This window comes from Paroedura picta, chromosome 12 (genome assembly GCF_049243985.1).
Source record: "Paroedura picta isolate Pp20150507F chromosome 12, Ppicta_v3.0, whole genome shotgun sequence".
NCBI classification, from domain to species: Eukaryota; Metazoa; Chordata; class Lepidosauria; order Squamata; family Gekkonidae; genus Paroedura; species Paroedura picta.
Window position 1 is genome coordinate 48473954 of NC_135380.1, and position 24819 is coordinate 48498772.

Here is a 24819-nt window from a genome sequence, read left to right on the forward strand (position 1 = left end):
CAAACCTTTTACTTGGTCAAAAAAGGAAACTAGGTTGGTCTGGCAGGACCTGTTGGAGACAAATCCATGCTGACTTCCTTGGATCACCAAATTGTCCTCCAGATGTTTGCAGATCGCTCCCTTTAATATCTGCTCCATTATCTTCCCCACAACAGAGGTCAGACTCACTGGTCTGTTGTTTTCTGGGTCATCCTTCCTCCCTTTTTTGAAGATCGGAATAACATTTGCTCTTTTTCAGTCCTCCGGGACATCTCCAGTCCTTAAAGAGGTTCCGAAGATGATGGACAAGGGCTGTGCAAGTTCTCTGGAAAGTTCTTTGAGTACTCTCGGGTGCATTTCATCCGGACCAGGGGATTTGAACTCATCCTATGCAGCTAAATGGCTCTCGACAACCTCTCTATCCATGTTAACCTGCCACCCAGACACTGTCCTTTGGCTACGGCCATCTCTAGATGTGCCTAAACACTTTGACCTGTGGGAAAAAACAGATGTAAAATAGGCACTAAGCCTTTCTGATTTCTCTGCATCTTTCGTTAGCATCTTTGGTTCTCTGCATCCATCAGCACCCAAAAGTGGGCCTATTGCCTCCTTTACGTTTGCTCCTCACATAACTGAAAAATCTTTTCTTGTTACAATGGGCTTCCCTGGCCAATTTTAGCTCACTCTCAGCTTTGGCCTTTCTGATGATTGATCTATAGTGCCTAGTAACCTGTAGGTACTCTTCTTTAGAACTCTGTCCTTCCCTCCATTTCCTGAACATTTCCCTTTTCTTTCTTAGTTCCTCTTGAAGTTCTCTCTTCATCCAAATAGGCTTCTTAGAGGTCCTGCAGTGTTTTCGTCTTTCTGGGATAGTCATTGATTGAGCATGCAATAGCTCTTGTTTGAGTAGCGCCCACCCTTCACATGCTCCCTTCCCTTCCAACATTCTCGTCCATGGTAAGACACTCATCATGTCTCTGAGTTAATTAAAGTTTGCCCTACGAAAATCCAACATCCGCGTCTGGCTACAAGCTTCCTTGCCTCCGCATCTCAAAAGGAATTCTATGAGGACATGGTCACTTCCCCCTAGGGTCCCCACCTCCTTCACCTCATCCACCAACTCTTGCCTGTTGGTCAGTATTAAGTCCAGTATGGCTGAACTTCTTGTGGGTTCATCTACCATTTGATAAATGAAATTGTCAGCCAGGCAGGTCAGAAAGTTGCATGACTGAGGACGCTTCGCAGAGTTTGTTTCCCAGCACACATCTGGGAAATTGAAGTCACCCATGATGACAAGGTCCTGCAGCTTGGATATTTTCTCAAGCTGCTCACAAAGTGCAGCATCCACATCCTCTCGTTGGTCAGGCGGTCGGTAGCAGACACCTACCACCACACTGTTTGTTTTCCCCTCGCTTATTTTCACCCAGATGCTTTCCACTGTAGATATGCTCTCCTTCACTAGAATTTCTTGACAGGTAAGCCCTTTCCTCACATACAGTGCCACTCCTCCACCTCTTCAATCTATTCTGTTTTTTCTGAACAGTTCATATCCATCCACCATTACATTCCAGTCATGAGAATCATTCCACCAAGTTTCTGTGATGCCTACTAGATCATACCTTTCCATCAGCATGAGAAGTTCCAGGTCTTCCTTTTTATTGCCCATGCTTCAGGCGTTAGTATAAAGACATCTGAATCCTTTTACTTTTGGTTCCCTATGAGCTGGCCTTGCCGGTTGGGCTGCCTCCGATCGTTTTCCTTCCATATACTCCCTATGTTGATCGTCTCCTTCCCCTAGTGGCTTTAGTTTAAAGCTCTCCTGATGAATCTCCCCAGTTTCCTGCCAAACACATTCTTCCCCAGTTTCGATAAATGCAGTCCATCAGGTACTAGTAGGCCTTCCTCAAGAAAGCCTATCCCATGGTCCCAGAAACCAAATCTCTCCTGCCGGCACCAACTACGCAGCCAGTGATTCACCTCCATTATTTTCCTCTCCCGACGCATTCCTCTTCCCTTGACAGGCAAGATTGAAGAGAATACCACTTGTGCCCCCATTTGCTTGAGCTTCCTCCCCAGATCTTGATAATCTTTTTTAATAGGAGTGATGGTATTCAGGGACATGTCATTCGTTCCCACATGGACCATCACAAATGGGTAGCGATCCGTAGATTTGAGGAGTTTGGGCAGCCTTTCTGAAACATCTTTAATTTTCGCCCCTGGGAAGCAACACTCCTCTCGGGTTAGGGGGTCGGGCCCATCCACATGGCGATCCATTCCTCTTAGCAGGGAGTCTCAAATTACCAGTACTCTCCTTTTTTTTTCTTCTCAACTCCATTGCCTTCTGTCCCCGTTGCCTCTTCCCTTTGTCTTAGAGTTTGTTTTGGGACCTCTTCCCTTGTTGACCCTTGCACCTCCTCTGCAAGGGCCTGAAATCTATTCTGGAGCTCCAAAGGCCCGAGAACTGTCTCGCCCTTCGCCGTTCAGTCTTTATCCGAACTGCCTGCAGAGGCTCCCTATTGTGGTCAATTTCCTTATCCTCTTCAGGACTGGTTGTATTCTCTTTATTCCAAGTTGCAGAGCTCTGGACTATGAACTCCTCCCCTTTCTTACTTTGGGTCAGAGTAATAATTCTGTTTTCTAATCCCCTAATCTTTTCCTCCAAAAGTCTTACCAGCTTACACTTGGGGCAGCTGTAGTCCATCTTGTCTTCTGGGAGGAAGGCAATCATGCCACACAGACTGCAGATGATGGGATGAGTGTCCTGGAGGTCCATTGTAATGTCTAGGCAGTGGAAGTACTAGGGAAATATAATCTACTGATATAATCTACTGATTCTAATTGCTCGGCCAAGAACCCCAGGCTAAGAGCCACAGGCCAAGAGCCCTCGCGCCTCTGGTGAGGAGCAGCCCTTTTTAATCCTCCCAACAATTACCCAGCAATCACCTCACCCAGGCAGAACAATAGCCTCACCTGGTCAGCAGCAACTCTCCCCAGTAGCTCTCTCCACGTGCTCTCAGTTGTCTGAGCTCTGCCTCTGGTGAGGAGCAGCCCTTTTTAATCCTCCCAACAATTATCCAGCAATCGCCTCACCCAGGCAGAACAATAGCCTCACCTGGTCAGCAGCAACTCTCCCCAGTAGCTCTCTCCACGTGCTCTCAGTTGTCTGAGCTCTGCCTCTGGTGAGGAGCAGCCCTTTTTAATCCTCCCAACAATTACCCAGCAATCACCTCACCCAGGCAGAACAATAGCCTCACCTGGTCAGCAGCAACTCTCCCCAGTAGCTCTCCCCACGTGCTCTCAGTTGTCTGAGCTCTGCCTCTGGTGAGGAGCAGCCCTTTTTAATCCTCCCAACAATTATCCAGCAATCGCCTCACCCAGGCAGAACAATAGCCTCACCTGGTCAGCAGCAACTCTCCCCAGTAGCTCTCTCCACGTGCTCTCAGTTGTCTGAGCTCTGCCTCTGGTGAGGAGCAGCCCTTTTTAATCCTCCCAACAATTACCCAGCAATCACCTCACCCAGGCAGAACAATAGCCTCACCTGGTCAGCAGCAACTCTCCCCAGTAGCTCTCTCCACGTGCTCTCCGTTGTCTGAGCTCTGAGCTTCATAGGGCTGTTCGAAGTGACCGAACAGGTCAACCCTGTGGCGTTCCGTCTACGCCTACCCCGCACCTATCGTATGCGCCCAGTGCTCCACCGCTCATTACTGCAACCAGCTCTGCCAGATAGCTCCCGGCCGGCCTTGTCAACCCCTCCCGCTCCGATGTTGGTTGAAGGAGAAGAGGAATACGAGGTCCGGCAAATCCTAGACTCCTGGCTGTGTCGGTGCGCCCTTCAGTATTTGGTAGACTGGGAGGGATACGGAACCAAAGAACGCACCTGGGAATCCGCCGACAGCGCACACACTCCAGCATTGGTCAGGGACTTCCATTGCCACTACCCCAACAAGCCAGGACCTGACACTGCAGAGGGGGGCCCTGGGAAGGGGGATGGTGTCATGGCCCCGTCTCCAGAGGGTGCCTCTGCACCACTGCCTGAGCTTATTCTGCCAGCTCCCTCGGAGGAAGAAATGGAGGAGCTGGAGCAAAGCAGCAGGGTGCTGCTTAGAGAGGCAAGTCCCGATGGGGAGCCACAACCGGGTCCCACCCCTGAACAGGCCAGACTCATCTCCAGAATGCAGGAGGACAACGTTGGCAACACTCAGGAAAAGTGCTCGGCTTAGACTAAAGCAACAGGCTAGGTTGGGCTCAGGTGGGTCTCATTCATCGGAGGAAGGCTGAGTGCCAGGTGTAGCCACTTGGTGTGACAGCTCAGCTTGTTCTTAAGCATAGCAGAAGTGCTTCTCAGTGTGGCTGCAACCTTGTGCACACGTCTACCCGTTGCCTTGACTGGTTTCCTGTTCCCTGACGCTTCGGCGAAGCTCTGTTTCTCGGCTTGACCTTTGTAAAGATAAACGACAACTCTTTTGGCTCTCCTTTGGACTTCGTCAGCTAACAATTCCTGATAAGACCCGGACTGGACTTTTGACTACTCTCTGGTACGCAGTTTGAACTTGCTTGACTTAGTAACCGTGCTTGCCCTTGCACTAACCCTGCGTGTGCCCGGCTAGGGCATCACATTAAGGAAATATCCCAGAAGCGGAGAGAGGGAAGGCGACTGTAAGCTGCTTTGAGCCTCTTTCGGGTAGAGTAAAGCGGCATATGAGAACCAACTCCTCCTCCTCCTCCTTCTCCTCCTCTTTCTAACAGAACTGGTATCAAAGCCCATTCTTAGATTGGGCTTTGAAAGGGGGGGCAGGCAGGAGGGAATGAGAGGGTGGCTGCGGCTCCCTGTGGCCCGCAACGTGAGCTAAACGGAGTGGAAACTCCTCCTCCCCCACTGGCGTCGCTGCTGCAGGAGGCTCCCTGTGGCCCAGGAAGTGCTGTCACCATGGCGAGAGTGCTTCCTGGGCTAAAGGGAGTGGAAAGGTCCCCCTTGGTGGCGGTGCTGCCACGGGAGTCACTTTGGCCTAGAAAGCGCTATCGTCACGGTGAGACAGCTTCCTGGGCTAAAGGGAGTGGAAAGCCCCCCCTCCTGCTGCCAGCAACAGGGTTTTGTGGCCCGCAGGGAGGCTCCAACCCCTCCTCCCAGCTCCCTCCCAGCAGGAGCGTACCTGCGGGCCGCAAAGCCCTGTCTCTGCCTCTCCTTGTGGGCGACAATGGAGGTCGCAGCTACAAGGCTTCTAGCATGCAAGGAGGGAGGGAGGAGCTGGAGGGGGAGAGCCTATCAGGGTGGATATAGACGGACAAGGCTCTGGGCAGTCTCCTCCTAGGAGGCTGCTTCCCAAATATATAAGGGAGCGAAATAGTGTTAAACAACAAAAAAGATACACAGTGTAAATACAAAAACATAAAAGCGAAATGCAACACTGTGGCCTTTTATGCATGGCAGCAGATGCGTCAGGCCACCCCCAGTTTCTTACAGTGGGGCAGCATGCCCCGCCACTTGTGGGCTGATGGGGGAAGTTTTCCCTGGTGCAAACAGTCCACCTTGGAGATGTGCATGCACATGTACAACTCTTGGTTTGTTTATTTATTATATATTTATATACTGCCCTTCTTGAAGGCTCATAAAACGCATAAATAATACATGAAACAATCCATAACATATAAATAACCGTAACCGTCCTTATCCATGGTTCCTCTTAATACTTGTGAAACAGCCCTGGGGGTGGAGAGTGTCCTGGCTGTCCCAGATGGAATAGGGCCAATTCACTGGCCGCACCCTGATTGGCCTTCCCTCTCCAGCTCCCGCCCTCCTTCCCTGGAAGCTAGCCACTTTGCTCTCAGGTGCCTGAGTCACACAGACACACAGAAACAGGGTGTCAGGGTTCGAGGGGTCCGCTCCTCTTCTTTGCTCCGCTACGGTGTCGGCAGACGGGAAGGCAGGTCGGAATAGCACTTGAGGCAGATAGTCGACGTCTCAGAATGGAGTCCACCGGGAAACCCGGGCTGAAACTCCCGGGTTCATGATAGTTTTTTGCAATATCCCGAACCCCACCTCCTCACTGACGCCGACCTCTCCCATTAAGTAGCTTTCCTCCTTCGCATCCCCCGCCCACCGAACCCTTAAAGGAGAAGCTCCGGCATCTTGCATCCGTCGTTTCAATCTTGGGCGGCTCCTTGCCCGGCCAAGACCGCTCCTCACTCCTCCCTGGTCCTCCAAGCGCAAACACTGCTCCTCATTGAGGACTCCCCCCGCCGAGGACTCCCCCCGACCCGACTCTGCAGGGTTGGATAAAGGTCCAGGTGATACGCCTCTCGTTGGTGAGTCCCCGGGTAGGAGCGGCGAAGTCGGAGAAACCCCGACACAGGGAGAGCTCTGCCAAACCGCAAAGGACCCATGATTATCTGCTATGTTTCCTGCTGTGAGGGAGAGAGAGACAGACAGAGACAAACTGCAACGGAGCCCCAAACTCCAAACGACCCTTGCTTCTGAAGGAGCCCTGATTACCTCCTTTGGCTCCTGCTGCCAGAGAGAGATGTCCCCTGGGTCTTTGCGCCCATTGCTTTCCTGGTTGCAATGGGCTTTCTTGCTAGTAATACTAATAACTGATAAATGTAACAGTGCAAACTATGCAATAGTGCAACAGTACTGATGGAGTTCTGGGAGGGAGGGAGTGGAGGCCCATCAGACGTTGTTGGTTATGCCTGATTTCAAACAAATGCCTGGCAGAAGAGCTCCTTTTTGCAGGCCCTGCGGAACTGTTTTAGCTCCATAAGGGCCCTGATCTCCCCCTGGGAGCTCATTCCACCAGGTGGGGGCCAGGACTAAGAACGCTCTAGCCCCGGTTGAGGCCAGACGGGCATTTTAGGGCCAAGGACCATTAGCCAGTTGGTGGTGGCGAACCGTAGAGCTCTTTGAGGGGCATAGGCAGGGAGGCGGTCCCTCAGGTACACTGGGCCCTGACCACGTATGGCCTTCAAGGTAATTACCAGAACCTTTAGCCTGGTCCGGAATTCAACTGGCAACCATTGCAGTTGATGGAGAATGGGCCGGATGTGGGACCTACATGGTGTTGGTGTGAGGATCCTGGCCGCTGTATTTTGGACCAGCTGTAGTTTCTTGGTCAAAGCTAAGGGCAGGTCTGCGTAGAGCGAGTTACAAAAGTCCAGTCTAGAGGTGACCGTCGCATGGATCACTGTGGCTAGGTGTTCCGAGGCCAGATAGGGTGCTAGTAGCTTGGCTTGGCAGAGATGGTAAAATGCCAGCTACACTACCTTTGTAACCTGGGCTTCCATTGTGAGGGAAGCATCCAGAATCACACCCAGATTCCTGGCGGAGTGAGCCGTAGAAAACTGCACATCATCCAGGGTGGGCAGGCGTGCTTCCTAACATGGGCCCTTCCTACCCAGCCAGAGGACCTCCGTCTGTGAAGGATTGAGCTTCAGACGACTCTGCTTGAGCAATCTCATCACTGCTTCCAGGCAGCTGGCTAATGCTTCTGGGGGAGAGTCAGGGCGGACATCCATCAGGAGGAAGACCTGGGTGTCATCTGCATATTGATGACAACACAGCCCAAATTTCCATACCAGTTGCATGAGAGGGCGTATGAAGATATTGAATAGGATAGGAGAGAGGACAGGTCCTTGTGGGACTCTGCGAGTAAGTTGTCGGCGGCTTGATGTTATCTCTCCTATTGCAACTCTCTGTCCACGACCCCGGAGGAAAGAGATTAACCATTGAAGGGCTGTCCCTCGTATTCCGGCATTGATGAGGCGGTGAGCTAGAAGCTCATGATCAACTGTGTCTAGTAATATCAACAGTGCTGTCCTGCCTCTGTCCAACTGGCGACAGAGGCAATCTGTCAGGGCGACTAGCACTGTCTCTATTCCACGGCCAGGCCAGGAACCTGACTGGGATGGGTCTAGGACCGAAGGTTCTTCCAGGAATGCCATTACTTGGTTTGTGACAGCCCTTTCTATCATCTTCCCCAGAAATGCTAGGTACAAGTCGGGTTGGTAGTTATCAGGCTCTCGCGGATCTAGAGCTGTTTATTCAGCAGCGGACGTACCACAACTTCTTTCAATCCCTCTGGGAATTCTCCTGTTTTGAGAGAGAGGTTGATTATCTCCCAGAGGGGCCCTTTATCCTTATGTCGGCTGTTTTTAAGAGCCAGGATGGGCAAGGGTCTAGTGGGCATGTGGTTGGCCTTGCTGTTGCTAGTATCCTGTCCACTTCGGTCAGTGTGAGTCATCTGAAGTTACTCATAGTTTTCTCCAAAGACGGCCAAGGGGCCTCTAGTTCACTTTTTGTATCTAAGGCTGGTGGGAGGTCGTGGCGGAGTGTCGAGATTTTATCTGCAAAATGACTCGCAAATGCCTCACAGCTATGTCCAATTGGCTACTGTTTTGTTTCTCTTCAACCAGGGCAGTGAGGGATCGAACTACCTTAAACAATTGAGCCGGGCGTGAGTCTGCAGATGCGATGGTAGCCGAGTAAAAATTGCGTTTTACTGACTTCACTGCCATCTCATAGGCCTTCATCTGCATTCTCGAGGCTTTGTCACGAGTCTTCCTCCAAACTTGCTCTAGCCGTCTCAGTTCCCGTTTCTTGTTGCGAAGCTCCTCAGTGTACCAGGGGTCCCGCTTGATATGGGGCCAGAGAGGGCGTCAGGAAGCTATCTCATCAATGGCAGTCAGCAGTCTGTCATGCCAGTCGTTGACCAGGCCTTTGAGAGAAGTGCCGGGAGGCATTGGTTCCTGCAGAGCGTTCAGGAATCCAATTGGATTCATAAGTCTCTACAGGCGAGCTAAAATTTGCTCGGTGCCCAACTGAGGAGGGGGTGGTAGCCTTAGCCGAGCCTTCAGGGCATAGTGGTCTGACCATGGCACGGCTGTTGCCATGACCAGATCCACATTCAGACCTACGCCAGAAATAAGATCCAGGGTGTGGCCTGCCTGATGGGTGGGGCCAACAACAAATTGCGAGAGCCCTAGTGTCGCCATGGTTGACACCAGGTCCTGCTCAGTCCTAGAGGATGGTAGCTCAGCATGGACGTTAAAGTCCCCCAGAATTAATAGGCTGGAGAACTGTAGCATCCAGGCCGCCACCGCCTCTAGCAGGGCAGGCAGGGCATCTGGCGGTGTATTGGGCACGTGGTACACTAGCCAGATGGCCATGCTCTCGATTGATCCCCATCCGAGGCCAACGCATTCAATGCCTGGTATTGATGGCGCAGGAAGGGCCCTAATGTCAGACGTTGCAAGAACTCACAACTAACTTCTTAGAAATAGAAAGTTTTATTGAGAAGCACTTCATACATCTAGACTAGCGAAGTCAAATCTGGCCTGCGGACAGATTTGCTTCATCTTATCAATACAATTCTCCCGCCCAAAACTTGAAAGTTCCCAAGGGAGGGGAGAGTGAGAGAAGAGGCGAAAGCAATTAAAAACAGTGTTACTTTCACATGGCCTTGACTGTCTTTAGCCTCAGATAAGATGGTATTTGCAGTAGAACCAGACCCAGCCGAGAGGCCCCATGGAAAAGCACATTGAGAGATAATGGTTACAATAACATACATTTCACTTTCTACTAGTTAGCATGATATAGGGCCTGGAGCTCCCAGGCACCAAGCAATAAAACTGTCATGGAAGAACTCAGGCTAAATTATGACAGGGTTTTCTAACAATCCTGACACCTGAAGGAGAAAGGCTCTCGGGTCAGGATTGCACCCCTCCTCCCCACCCCGCTGTCCGAGACTGGTGGAGGACAGAGAACCCGGCAGGGGCTAGATCTTTGAGGGCAACTGTTTCACCCTCCCTGGTCCAGGTTTCTGTCACGCACGCCAGGTCCGCTCTTTGTTCTGCAAAGTAGTTTTGCAGGATAGAGGTTTTGTTGTTTATTGAACTGGTATTGCACAGCACCAGTGTCAGAGGCGGGTTTGCCTCCACCCTAGTGTCACGAGGGATGAGGCGGAGTCTGGAGGGGGCCCGAGTATGGGTGGTTTTTGGGCCCCTTGGTTTGATGTATCTCCCGCCATCCACTGTCCCTGCCTTTCCCCCTTACTATTGGGGTCCCTGACCCCATTGGGGCTTCTGCTTTTTCTTCATCCTCAGTCTTTTTAAACTTTCAGAGCTCCATGGACACTGTTGGCTTTTATTCTGGCTAGGGTTGTTGTTGAACCCTGGTTCTGTGCTTTTTTTTGTTCTAGTTGTGTGTGTAATTTTTGTGTATCTGTGGAAGGTTGGCCCTGATCACTGTTATGGCATCTCACGGCTTCTCGGTTCCACTTGTGAGTAGTTATGTGTTGGGTGTAGGGTAGTTATGTGTTGGGTGTATTGTTACGTGTGTCTGAAGGGTAGTCCCGATCGCCTGTTGTGGCGCCCAATTTATTCCCACTCAATTCTAGCAGTTCGTTGGTCTCCCTTCCCTCTTCTTGGAACAAGTTATGTCTGTTTGCGACCTTCTCCCTCCCCCCCCTTGCTTGATTTTTTTCCCGCCCAGTTCATTCCCGCTCAATGTCTAGTATTTCACTTGACAACCCTTCCCCCCTCTGGGAACAGTTATGTCTGTTTGTGGCTTTCTCCCTCCCCCTCGTAGAGATATTATTCTCACTCAGAGTCTCTAATAGCCCGTTTGACATTCCCCTCCCCCTTCTAGGAATAAATTCAATTAACGTCCGTTTGTGTATTCCTCCCTCTTCCTTATAGGTAAATTAGATTAATGTCTGATTGTGACTTCCTCCCTTATAGAGAGGAACCCCCCCCCCCCCAAGGGTTTCGTACTTCTTTCTTCTTTGACTATGTGAGTGTTCCTTTCTTTTTCCTTTTCCCTCTCCTTATTCACACCCCAAGTGGCTGTAGTTAGGGTCTGCGGTGCTGCATTGGTGGGCAGCTGCAGCAGAGTCCAGTGATGGTGGGCTGTTTTTTGCAGACGGGTCAGAGTGCGGCGCGGTAGTGGCGGAGCAGCTTCAGTGAAAGATCGGCTTTGTTCGGCGGCTGGCGTAGGTGCATGTGGTGTGTGATGGCCTCTGGTGGTTAGCGTGGCGCAGGTGGCGGCTACGGGTGGCAGGTACGGCGCGGCGGCAGCAAGCTGTGGCAGTCCGTCTCTGTTCAGGCGGTGGCCGCGGGTGGAGGGTGGCGGGTGCGGCGCAGCAGCCGCGGTCAAGCTGTGGCGGTCCGTCTCTGTTCGGGCGGTGGCCGTGGGTGGCGGGTGCGGCGCAACAGCGGCGGCCCTGCTCGGGCGGTGGTCACAGGCACTGGCGGTGGGTGTGATGCAGTAGCGGTTGACAGGCTGTGGCCGAGGCCCTGGTTTTGTTTGGGCGGCTGCGGAAGGGTCCCTTTGCAGCGGGTGGTCTTTGCTTTCGCGCTGACAGGCTGCTTTGGGTGATCGGCTCCTTCTGGCTGCCTCAGCGATCTTTGGGCGCCTCCAGCCGTGGGGCAGCTCAGGGCCAGTAGACTGCCAGTGGCTGTTGCCCAGCTGTTGCTGTTCCTTTTCCTCTGTTTTATTTTAGTTGATTTCCTTACCGTTTCTGTCTTTCTTCGTTGTTTTTCTTACTTGTTCTTGCTTCTTGCTTCTATTTGTGGAGATTTTGGGTTTCGTTCTGTTGCTTTCCTTCGGATTTTTGTGGCTAAGTTGGTGGGGTTCTTATTTTATTTTTTGTCTGATCAAATTTGGGTGCTTTTTTGGTGGCTATTCTTGGGCTGGGTCTGTTTAGTTTCAGGAGCAGTCTGATTTCATGACTGCTCTGGCCGCCATCTTAGTAGGCTTTTTTTCTTTTTCTTTGGGATGGTTTTAGTTGCTACCTCTTGTACAATGTTGCAAACCTCTGTCCATAGTTCTTCAGGCACTCGGTCTATCAGATCTAATTCCTTAAATCTATTTGTCACCTCTACTGTATATTCGTCAGGGATATGATTTAGTTCATACCTGAGTGGCCTAGTGCTTTTCCCTACTTTCTTCAATTTAAGCTTAAATTTTGAAACAAGAAGCTGACGATCTGAACCACAGTCGGCTCCTGGTCTTGTTTTTACTGACTGTATAGAACTTCTCCATCTTTGGCTGCAGAGTCCATTGTCAAGTTGATTTCTGTGTTGACCATCTGGTGATGTCCATGTGTAGAGTCGTCTCTTGGGTTGTTGGAAAAGAGTGTTTGCCATTGTATTCTCTTGACAAAATTCTACCAGCCTGTGCCCTGCTTCATTTTGTACCCCAAGACCAAACTTGCCTGTTATCCTGGTTATCTTTTGATTTCCTACTTTAGCATTCCAATCCCCCATGATGATAAGCACATCATTTTTTGGCGTTGCTTCTAGAAGGTGTTATAGGGCTTCATAGAACTGGTCAACTTCATCTTCTTCAGCAGCAGTGGTTGGGGCATAGACCTGGATTATTGTGATGTTGAATGGTTTGCCTTGGATTCGAACTGAGATAATTCTGTTATTTTGGGGATTGTATCCCAAGACTGCTTTTCCTACTCTCTTATTATGAAGGCTACTCCATTTCTTCTGAGAGATTCTTGCCCACAGTAGTATACCTGATGGTCATCTGAATTAAATTCCTCTTAATCGTTGATCGCTCAGTTTGACAGCCATGATAGACAGGGATCCAAATGGCAAGTGGTCGTCGTCACTGATCCTAGCAAATCTTTGTTGGTCTTAAAGGTGCTACTGGACTCTGGTTTTATTGTGCTACTTCAGACCAGCACGGCGACCCATTTGAATCCACCCTTTCTGTGACATCTTTAATTCTCTTGACAGGTAGACAGCATAGCTCTTAAGGCAGCAAGTCCGGTCGACATACTTTGGCTTCTAGTCAATAGGGAATCCCCAATTACCAGCACACGTCTCCTAGTCCTAACGCATTGGGGAGCAGATGACATAGACCTTTCATCCCCAAGGGCCTGTGAAACATCTTCTGAGCTTTGGGGGAGTTGGGGGAATAGCCCTTGTTCCTGTGATCCAGAATTGGGAGCCTGTGAAACATTTTCTGAGCTTCAGGGGAGTTGGGGGAATAGCTCTTGTTCCTGTGGTTCAGAGTAACTATCTACAGGGTCATCCTGGAAACCATTTCTGAGTGTCAGAGGGGCAGAATATCTCCTTATCTTCTGACACCTCTTGGTAACATTCTTCCATCCTTTGTCCTCTTGTATTAGGTTCTCCTCTAATTGGTGAAACACTTTTCCCACCTCTTCCAATTGCCGTCCAAACAGTGCTCCATGAGTTCTTAGAATTCTTCCCCCTTCTTGTTAGAATAAAGTGTGGATAGGCGTTCTTCTAGCTTCTGTACCCTCTTCTCTAGGAACACTACTAACTTGCACTTGATGCATGTGTATTTAAAATTACTCTGAAGTAAAAATACAAATATGCTACAGACAGTGCAAGTCACAGCCTGACAGAGAGGCTGATTCTGTGAAGGTTCAAGAGGGTGGCAGGTTACAGTGGATGAGTGATAGGGTTGTGGGTGTCCTGCATAGTGCAGGGGGTTGGACTAGATGACCCAGGAAGTTCCTTCCAACTCTATTATTCTATGATTTTATGAGTTTTGCCCTGTATACTTGTAGAATCCCAGTTTTAATTCTGCCCCATTTTAATAACTGTTATCCTATTTATTTCACTGTCGTATCTGTTTTTTTTTAAACTGTTTGTAGTTCACTGTGCCTGGATTCTACACGCTTCATATTCAATCCTCTGTTAGGGCCTACTCTGAAAAAGGTAAGGATGTGTTGGGCCCTCTCTAGAACCAGAGTGGTGGCAAGTATTTAAGGCCCTTACCTGCTCCAGGCCTGAAAATAGCAGGACAGGCAGGGGAGGGAGAGATACTTGGAAGGGGCATCCGGTCTGGCAGCTCCGCTTGGCCCCCTGCGTTCCATGGCAACTGCCCACTCCCATAGGAGTTAGTTCCCATAACCCTTTTGTCCAAAACAAGAAAAATCCCAAAATTATAGCAGGGTGTCTGGTGCATTGGCCTGGAGACTCTGATTATGTTTCATGAAAGTCAGGGGTCATGCCAGCCACCAAGAAGGGGTGCATGGGATGGGGCTTCCCCCATATTTGTCCATTTGACACTGGATCATCTCTTTTTTTCAGACCAGGTTAAAATGTCTTTCTTTTCCCAGACATTTTGTTGGCTGGACTGATAGCTGTTCTTCCACTTATGCCAGATGTTTTAATTCTGCCTTACTAGCAGAAGGTCACTTGGTTTTGGAAGACTGGTGCAATACTTCTCCCTGCTTTTATCACATGCTGTACTACCTTTAGATGGTTTGTGTCTTAATTTTAAGATTTTACTTTTCTGGTTTTAGGACCCTTCTGGTCTTAAGCTTCAGAGTGTTTGTGCAGGGATTTTAAAGTTGATTAATTGGTTTGAATGATTTTTTCTTATTTTTTGTTTGATGTAATTTTTCTTGAGAACTGTATGTGATTGAGGGCTAACCCGAACATACGTTTCAGGTCCAGGCTATAATTTTATTTATTTATTTTATTATATTTATATACCGCCCTGCCCGAGGGCTCAGGGCGGTTTACATAATAACATAAGAACAATACATGGAACAGTCTTATAAAATAATCACTGGGAGCTCTGGACAGTGAGTTCCAATATAATGTCTGATTTGGTCCTGAGAATAGAGGATATAAACATTTGAAATATATACGGGAGAAAAAGAGATATGAATTCTACCCAGAATCACATTTAGTCAATTATTCATTTCCCACCTGATCTAAGATGTACCAAACTCCTAAGCTCAAAACTCCTAAGTTTCTCAATCAGTGCCTGATCATTTGTTGATTAGTGCCTTGACTATTTTGTTGATTAGTGCCTTGACTCTCCACGTGCTCTCAGTTGTCTGACCTCATAGAATTCCTTTTGAGATGGGGAGGCAAGGAAGCTTATAGCCAGACGCGGATGTTGGATTTTCGTAGGTCAAACTTTAATAAACTCAGAGACATGATGAGTGTCATACCGTGGACGAGAATGCTGGAAGGGAAGGGAGCATGTGAAGGGTGGGCGCTACTCAAACAAGAGCTATTGCATGCTCAATCAATGACTATCCCAGAAAGACGAAAACGCTGCAGGAGCTCTAAGAAGCCTATTTGGATGAACAGAGAACTTCAAGAGGAACTAAGAAAGAAAAGGAAAATGTTCAGGAAATGGAGGGAAGGACAGAGCTCTAAAGAAGAGTACCTACAGGTTACTAGGCACTGTAGATCAATCATCAGAAAGGCCAGAGCTGAGAGTGAGCTAAGATTGGCCAGGGAAGCCCATTGTAACAAGAAAAGATTTTTCAGTTATGTGAGGAGCAAACGGTAAAGTAAAGGAGGCAATAGGCCCACTGTTGGGTGTGGATGGACAGACTCTAACGGAAGATGCAGAGAAAGCAGAAAGGCTTAGTGCCTATTTTACATCTGTTTTTTCCCACAGGTCAAAGGGTTTAGGCACATCTAGAGATGGCAGTAGCCAAAGGATAGTGTCTGGGTGGCAGGTTAACATGGATAGAGAGGTTGTCGAGACCATTTAGCTGCACTGGATGAGTTCAAATCCCCTGGGCCAGATGAAATGCACCCGAGAGTGCTCAAAGAACTTTCCAGAGAACTTGCAAAGCCCTTGTCCATCATCTTCGGGACCTCTTTAAGGACTGGAGATGTCCCAGAGGACTGGAAGAGAGCAAACATTATTCTGATCTTCAAAAAAGGGAGGAAGGATGACCCAGGAAACTACAGACCAGTGAGTCTGACCTCTGTTGTAGGGAAGATAATAGAGCAGATATTAAAGGGAGCGATCTGGAGGACAATTTGGTGATCCAAGGAAGTCAGCATGGATTTGTCTCCAACAGGTCTTGCCAGACAAACCTGGTTTCCTTTTTTGACCAAGTAACAGGTTTGCTGGATCGTGGAAATTCGGTTGATGTTGTTTACTTGGATCTTAGTAAAGCTTTTGACAAGGTTCCCCATGATGTTCTGATGGATAAGTTGAAGGACTGCAATCTGGATTTTCAGATAGTCAGGTGGATAGGGCATTGGTTAGAGAACTGCACTCAAAGAGTTGTTGTCAATAGTGTTTCATCAGACTGGAGAGAGGTGAGTAGCGGGGTACCTCAGGGCTCGGTGCTCGGCCTGGTACTTTTTAACATATTTATTAATGATCTAGATGAGGGGGTGGAGGGACTACTCATCAAGTTTGCAGATGACACCAAATTGGGAGGACTGGCAAATACTCTGGAAGATAGAGACAGAGTTCAACGAGATCTGAACACAATGGAAAAATGGGCAAATGAGAACATGATGCAATTTAATAAAGATAAGTGTAAAGTTCTGCATCTGGGTCAGAAAAATGAAAAGCATGCCTACTGGATGGGGGATATGCTTCTAGGTAACACTGTGTGTGAACGAGACCTTGGGGTACTTGTGGATTGTAAACTAAAAGCCCTACATCCCCCGCAGGGCTTTACGCTCAGCGGGGGAGAATCTCCTGATCGTTCCTGGCCCTAGAGAAGCGCGCCTGGCCTCGACCAGGGCCAGGGCCTTTTCGGTCCTGGCTCCTACCTGGTGGAACGAGCTCCCGGGTGAGCTGCAGGCCCTGCAGGATTTACCAGCTTTCCGCAGGGCCTGCAAGACGGAGCTCTTCCGCCAGGTTTTTGGTTGAGGCCGGGGTCAGCGAATGAGTGCCAACATTCCCCCCCCCCAGACTTAGCATCTCCTCCCCACCCTCCCTGCCGCTCTGATAGCAGGGGTGGGAATAATAAGTTCCGCCATGTTGGGATTGTTTTAAAGTCTTTTAATGGGTATTTTAATGGGGATAGGACTCCTGTGACCCACCACGAGCCTACGGGGAGTGGCGGGATATAAATCCAAATAATAATAATAATAATAATAATAAACATGAGCAGGCAGTGTGATGCAGCGGTAAAAAAGGCGAATGCCATTTTGGGCTGTATCAACAGGGGCATCACATCAAAATCACAAGATGTCATAGTCCCATTGTATACGGCACTGGTCAGACCACACCTGGAGTACTGTGTGCAGTTCTGGAGGCCTCACTTCAAGAATGACGTCGATAAAATTGAAAGGGTACAGAGGAGAGCGACGAAGATGATCTGGGGCCAAGGGACCAAGCCCTATGAATATAGGTTGAGGGACTTGGGAATGTTCAGCCTGGAGAAAAGGAGGTTGAGAGGGGACATGATAGCCCTCTTTAAGTATTTGAAAGGTTGTCACTTGGAGGAGGGCAGGATGCTGTTTCTGTTGGCTGCAGAGGAGAGGACACGCAGTAATGGGTTTAAACTTCAAGTACAACGATTTAGGCCAGATATCAGGAAAAAAATTTTCACAGTCAGAGTAGTTCAGCAGTGGAATAGGCTGCCTAAGGAGGTGGTGAACTCCCCCTCACTGGCAGTCTTCAAGCAAAGGCTGGATACACACTTTTCTTGGATGGTTTAGGATGCTTAGGGCTAATCCTGTGTTGAGCAGGGGGTTGGACTAGATGGCCTGTATGGCCCCTTCCAACTCTATGATTCTATTATTCTATTTTAGATGCCCATTGCTTTTTCTTTCTTCTGTGTGTCAAATTTGTGTTGTAAGCTCCTTGATGCAGATACTTTTTTTTTGTATTTATGTTAATCCACAAGGATCCAATGCACGTCAGGTTCTCTGTGCATAATATAATGACTGGATTTTAGTTTTTAAAAATGGCTTCTCCCTCCCTTCCCAGGATTATCACAAAATAATCAAAAACCCAATGGACATGGGCACGATCAAGAAACGGCTGGAACACAATTACTACTGGAGTGCCAGTGAATGTATGCAAGATTTCAACACCATGTTTACAAACTGTTACATTTACAACAAGGTAAAGGATCTGCAATGGGGATGGGGGTGTTTAAGCTTCTGATAGCAAAAGTCATGCGCACACATCATCTGTATGCTTACATGTCTCCGGCTGGGGGCCTGCAGGATGGATCCAGCCTTCAAAGCAATTTCTTAGCCCCAGAGAGGCCACCAGATTTGAATCAAGCATAGCTTGATTAAGAGCAATGCCTTATAATCTGGTGATCCAGCTTTGAGTTCCCACTCTTCCACATGCAGCCAGCTGGGTGACCTTGTTAGAGTCCTGTTAGAGCTGTTCTCACAGAGCAGTCCTGTCAGAGCTCTCTCAGCCCCACATACCTCACAGGGTCTCTGTGGTGGGGAGAGGAAGGCAGATTGTAAACTGCTTTGAGACTCTTTTGTGTAGTGAAAAATGGGGTATAAAAATCAATTTTCCTCCTTTTCTTGTGGCACATCTGACTTTGTCCTCCAAAACTGCAAAGGGAGAACTAACTGTTGGAATATCTTTATTCCTTCTCTCCCCGCCCCCCATTAGGGGCCCTGAGTAAAGTACACATAACCCAGTCAAATGCACAACCCAACAACCCCCTCCCAGTCAAAAAGCAGGTGTTGAGTCACAAGTAGGGGCCAGGTGGGCCTGGTTCCACAGATGCTGCCACCCAGGCTCAGAGCCAAGATCTCATTGTCTGCCTGCCCTGTGAAGTAGGCCAGTATCTTTTTCTAAACTAAGTTTTCCCCATGTAAATTGATTTTATTGGTTATTTGATAATTGTTTTATTTCAGAGGTGGCCAAACTGTGGTTCTCTAGTTGTCCATGGACTGCAGTTACTCCTGCCATGGACACCTGGAGTGTCATAGTTTGGCTATCCCGGTTTCTTGCTTGCCCTTGAACTGATTGTGTTATTGGAAATTTTAGCATGGCCACTCAGAATGCACAAACTGCATTAGGATAATATCTTGCTGACATTCAGACTGATACTGATTTTTAAAGTCTTATTTTTAGCTCTTTGTTATGCCAAAATTCAGCTACTGGAAGAGCTAATGATGGCAAACATTTGAATTAAAATTAAAATATGCATGGATTCAATACGGTGTGAATCCCTGGGTTTGGAATTTCTGTCTCTTTTTTACCAAACACTGGAACTTCGTATTCAAAGAGTGCATGTTAGAGCTCCTAACTCCTCATTTGGTGCTGAGAAGGAAAACTGTTATTCATATTTTGAACATAAATATGTGATGTCTAATTTATCATTTGGAATTCAGAGGTTTCAAAATGTTACTTTCATCACCGATTGTCACTCTGGTGGGGGCAATGCCTCGATTTGGTCTCACTTCCTAGCTTGCTTGCATTCATTCTGATTTGCATGCCAGCTTGCATCTGGAACTAGAATGCATTTGTCCACTGGATGGCAAAGCTGGTTGTACCAGAACGGCGAGGTAAGAGGACTGCTCCAGCACAAGATTTGGGGGGCCAGTAAGAGAGAAGTGGAACAGCAGTCGTCTGACTTACAAGAGCCTCTGTGCAAGCCCTTTGAAATTGTTCCTGTATTAATTAGAAGGAGGATTGGTGCCTTTTGAATTGTCTGCCTTGGGCAGTGCAGCTTCTGGTATGCTGGAGAACAGCACAAAGATGTGTGTGTGGAGATTTCAGGACCCTCCTAGCTGACTAGTGCTTGCTTCCCCCTCTTTCCCTTTCTCTGTCCAGCCCACTGATGACATCGTCCTCATGGCTCAAGCCCTGGAGAAGATCTTCCTGCAGAAAGTGGCCCAGATGCCTCAGGAGGAAGTTGAGCTGTTACCTCCAGTCCCAAAAGGCAAAGCTCGGAAGGCGTCTGCTGGTGCACACAATGCAGGTTAGGGGGGCATCTCTGGAACCAGGGCTATTATCAGGACTCAATTCTGCCTCAGCTTCTAAGCTAAAATGACTAGCAAGGAAAGGGCAATCTGTCCATTAGTCTAGTGCAGGGGTAGTCAAACTGCGGCCCTCCAGATGTCCATGGACTACAATTCCCAGGAGCCCCCTGCCAGCATTCGCTGGCAGGGGGCTCCTGGGAATTGTAGTCCATGGACATCTGGAGGGCCGCAGTTTGACTACCCCTGGTCTAGTGGAACAAAATGTGCATGTTATGTTCTCCCCCTGGATTGGAGGACATCTACAGGGATGGGTTTTCCCTTCGGCTTCTCAGGGAGGCAGGGGTTAATTAAAACATCCTCCCTCACTTCCTGTCCTGTGTGCAGCTTCTCATTCCCCAGTCTTTCCCTTGCCTTGAGATACAGAGACAGGGTAGACAGAGATCTCCCTTACTTTCGTTTCTCTAAATCCTTTTATCTCAACTTTTCTAGCCTTCTTTCCTTCCTCCCACCCCTCCCTTCTCCCCTGACCTCCAGTTTCATTGTTTGCTAGTCAGATTAGCGGCTAACAACCGCCTGGAGGGGAGATTAGTGAGAGTAGTAGGAGAAGGCCTGCTAGGCCTGCTAGTGGCTTTTTGGCAGGAAAAGAGCTGTGGTGGCCTTTTTGAGAGCCTTATTCATCTCACCTAAGCTCCTTTAGAAGACAATGAAGACTTCCTCTCTTAGGGGACTTGGAAAGAGAGGCAACGGGCTGGTGAGCGCAGCTCCACCCAGGGTCACTCCAACTGAGGCGAAGAAAGCCAAAAACAAAAAAGCTGGCCTAAACAACATCTGCCTTGGGCGAGGGCAGCTCTTCTTCCTCCAGGGCATTTTATAAATGGCAGGTCCAGCCTGGCGGCCAAAAAAAGGGCACAACAGACGATTATTTCAGCAGAGCTCCTGAGCAAGGTGCAGCTGCAGCACCAGATCCTGCTGTGGCTCCAAAAGACACCGTGGACAACCAACCATCCGAGGGTTCACATGAGTCAGGGGGATAAAAAGCCCTTCAGTGATGAAATGTTATCACCTTTTGTAAAACCATGAGACAAGAAATTGGATTTTTTGTCAGAATGAGGGTCACATTTCTGAAGGGGAAGGCTCCCCACATCACTCAACTAGCTCTTATGGGCAAGAGTATAATATTGGCTGTGGCCACGAGTGTTCCCATAATTGGCCCCCAAGGTTGCCAGGAAGAGGGGATCCAGTGCATGTGTGCATTATGACTCCTCTGACAGTGCACAAACCCTCAAGTTAACTCAGATTTTCCTTTCAGATGGTAAAATCACTGAGGAGGTATCGGTTCCAGATCAATCTGGCAGGCTCCTTAAACAGGATGGTTACCTATACATTAGCCATAGCCATGGCAGCAGTCAATTTAAAACAATCTGAGGATCCTGATACACAGGCAAGACAAACTAAAAAGAGCAGGACAGCTGTGGATGTAGAGGACTTTTTCCCTACTGCAGAGGCTGCCCCAAAATTGTGCCCCCTCCCTCTATTTTTTTACAAAAAAAAGAAAAAGATCAGAATTTAAAAATAAACAAAAAAACTTTCATTAACATTAATTTCTTTAGTTTATTAAAAGTCTTTGCAATCTTCACCAATATGTTAAAGAAGTACTTCAGGCCTCTTCTGCCAATGTCCCTGTGGTGGCCATCCACTCTCCAGGTGTAGTCTCTGAGGATGGAGAGGGAAACATTAGAGATACAATGGTAGTCCATAGAGCGCATGAGGCAATGGCGATCACGGTAAGAGCGGTAACAATAACTTCTATCCTTAACAGGGTAGCTATTGTGTGGGCAAAAAACTTGATACAGCAATTGCCAGCTGACAGCGCCAGGGTTCTTGAAGGAGTCAATAGACTCTTAAACTGCTTCCTCCATGGCAGATACAACTCTGGACAGCATAATATTTAATTCCAGGGCCAGGGTGTCCAGCACTGTGGCAGGCAGGTTTCTTTGTCTAAAAGCATGGACTGCAGATATAAAACCAAAAAAACTATCAGGGCAGCCTATCCCTTTGTAGGAGATCATCTATTCAGAGAGGCCCTGGAATGTATCCTCATCCAAATGAAGAATAGGAGTGATGCCTAGATACGTGAGGCAGAACACTGATAACAGACCTTCCCCTCGTGCCTTTTGCACACAAGGTGCCCTACAGCACCTTTGCCAAGTGAACTGCAGAGGATTGTAGTCACACTTCCTAAGGGGGCAGAGAAGAGGCAACTTCTGCCCCAGATGAAATAGGGGCACAGGTAACAGAAGTGACAAGATAGATAGAGGACAGCTCCCAGCCCAGAGCATGACTGTGGAGCATTCCACAGGTAGACAACTGCAAAATCACTACTGTGGAACAAGATTACAAGATAGAATCAAGTACATTCCACCAAATATATTTTGATCTGTATAATAGATCATCTTCTCTCCATCCAGGCAATTGAAGTAGTTCCCATTTCAGAGCGCTGCTGAAGTGTACTCTTTTCTTCCAGTTCCATAGCCAAATGGGGATTGGAGAGCTTTCCTGGACCTGAGGTTCACAAGCAGGTACATCAAGCTAAAAAACAAACAAACAAGCATAAAAACAAAACGTTTTGCATGGAAACGCTCTGCTGCATCGTGGAATCCCTTCAGGATGCAGCATTCCTCAACTCTTTTGGACCTCACTGAGTGTACATTCATATACCCATCTACCTACCACACCACAGATTTTCTGGTTCTGCAGAGGGAAGATCACTACCAGTATTGAGCCTTCCTGTTTGGCCTTGTGACTGCACTGAGTGTTTTCTCTAAGCTATTGGTCAGCCTAATCCTGATCTTCAGGACATCAGGAATGCACTTGCATTCATATCTCTACAACGTTCTTGTGAGATCGAGTACTTGAGCCAGCTCGCAGAGCAGCACCTTACAGGTGTTGAAGACCTTACAGGACGTTAGATCCATGGTCAACAAGACTAAGTTTCACCAACACAGTCAATTCTCCACTTGGGGGTAATCATAGATACACTACAAAAGAAGTTCTTCCAGAGAAAAAGTTCCTCAAAACGCAGAACGTCATCAGGGAGCTAATGAAGAAGAACATGTCACTGCTGACTCTGAAAAGCGTGCAGGACCTACTAGTGGCAACTACAGAGGCCTCCAGTGGGGCAAATGACATACAAGGGGGATACAAAAATTCCTCAGGCCATTCCATTTCCTCATAATAGTAGGACAAGACAGGTTAGTCAAGCTCAAACCTCAGTTGAAATAGAGTCTCACCCGGACCGTTTATGCACTGGAGGTTTCATGCTGGGCTGCAGGCTGGAGTTTTAGTTGTGGCAGGTTGCCCCACCTCTTCCTCTGGGGCCAAGGGACCAAGCCCTATGAAGATAGGTTGAGGGACTTGGGAATGTTCAGCCTGGAGAAAAGGAGGTTGAGAGGGGACATGATAGCCCTCTTTAAGTATTTGAAAGGTTGTCACTTGGAGGAGGGCAGGATGCTGTTTCCATTGGCTGCAGAGGATAGGACACGCAGTAATGGGTTTAAACTTCAAGTACAACGATATAGGCTAGATATCAGGAAAAGGTTTTTCACAGTCAGAGTAGTTCAGCAGTGGAATAGACTGCCTAAGGAGGTGGTGAGCTCCCCCTCACTGGCAGTCTTCAAGCAAAGGTTGGATACACACTTTTCTTGGATGCTTTAGGATGGTTAGGGCTGATCCTGCGTTGAGCAGGGGGTTGGACTAGATGGCCTGTATGGCCCCTTCCAACTCTATGGTTCTATGATTCCTGCATCCACATGGGGGAGCATTTAGCCTGGTGCACCTCATTTTGTTCCTGCACAAGAGCTGGGGCAGTGAAGTTCCCAGTGCATAAATGGTCCTGGTGGGGCAAAAGAAACAATCTCACCCAGGAGAGTTTTTGCTCAGTGTCCCAACAGTTTCAAATCTTCACAGATGCGAGTCTGAAAGGTTGGTGGAGGGAGCTGTCTTGGACTGAGTGACAGTCCAGGGCTCCTGAATAAAGGAAGAGGCAATCCTAACAATCAATATACTAAAAGTGAGAGCCATCTTCTTCTCCTTCTCCTTCTCCTCGTTCTTCTCCTTCTCCTTCTCCTTGTGGTATCCATATCCAAACTGGATGAGAATGACCATCTGGAAATTGAACGGAGACATCTAACCGATGCCGGGTACTTACCGGAGGCTGTAGGAATAAACCTAGGTTCCAGGAGAGATTAAAATATTAGATTTTACAATGTCACCAGGAAGGCCTTTGTGAGATGAAGAAGAAAGAAAGTGTATTTTCCTAAAGCTTTCAGTAACAGTGATTCTGAACTTCCTACAAAACATGGTGGCTCAGGGTTAAAACCAGCCACCTTAAGAAGACAAATAACGGAAATTGCGACTGTTTGTCCACAGACTTTAAAGCCTCCACACATAGTTTTGTTTCTCGAAGGGGGAAACCACGAAGCCCTGCCACAGATACATAGTTCCCCTACATGGAAACTGAATGTGGTCTTACAAGCTCTGACAAAGGCTCCATTTGAGCGTGTTGCAAAGCCTTGGTTAAAAGACTTGGGTATTAAAGTGATATTTCTCATAGCCATCACATCAGAAAAATGCATGTCAGAATTGGAAGTCTTATCCAAAGGATCAGACTTGTGTATCCTTCACAAGAATAAGACAGTGCTACGCCTAGATCTGACCGTCAGACCTAAGATAGACACCATAGTACACAGCTCACAAGAAATCATTCTTCCATTAGTCTGACTGGATCTAAAACATCCTACAGAATGAGAATGGCACAATTAGAGGTTCTGAGAACTCTTAAAGCGTATCTAATTTGCACAGAAAGCATAAGAAGATCTGACAATTTTTTCCTTTCAGTAGCTTCTCTGAATATCGGACAGAAGATGTCTGAAGCAGTGATCACTAGAAATTTGAGAACCTACATGGCTGAGACATGCAAATCGCTTACTTTATCAATACCTACAGTGATCACTGCACATAATGCAGCTTTCGTAAACAGCATCAGTTTTTAGAAGTCTATAAAGCGGCAATGTGGTCATCTCTTGCCACGCTTACCAGGCACTACGAGATTGATCAGTACAGTTTAGCTGACGCTGCCCTCGGCAAGCGAGTCTGGCAACATGTTCTGGAACCAGTCTAAAGTCC

At 48.1% G+C, this 24819-nt stretch overlaps 1 protein-coding gene across 5 annotated transcripts in view; it reads left to right on the forward strand.

The window, feature by feature from the left end:
* BRD3 (bromodomain containing 3) overlaps window positions 1-24819 on the forward strand; it is a 184685-nt gene that overhangs the window by 89042 nt on the left and 70824 nt on the right. For all 5 annotated transcript variants that reach the window (XM_077305028.1, XM_077305031.1, XM_077305026.1 and 2 more), the window contains exons 3-4: window positions 17666-17803; window positions 19487-19634. In XM_077305028.1, the coding sequence (XP_077161143.1) occupies window positions 17666-17803; window positions 19487-19634 (286 nt within the window). The remainder of the gene's footprint in view (window positions 1-17665; window positions 17804-19486; window positions 19635-24819) is intronic.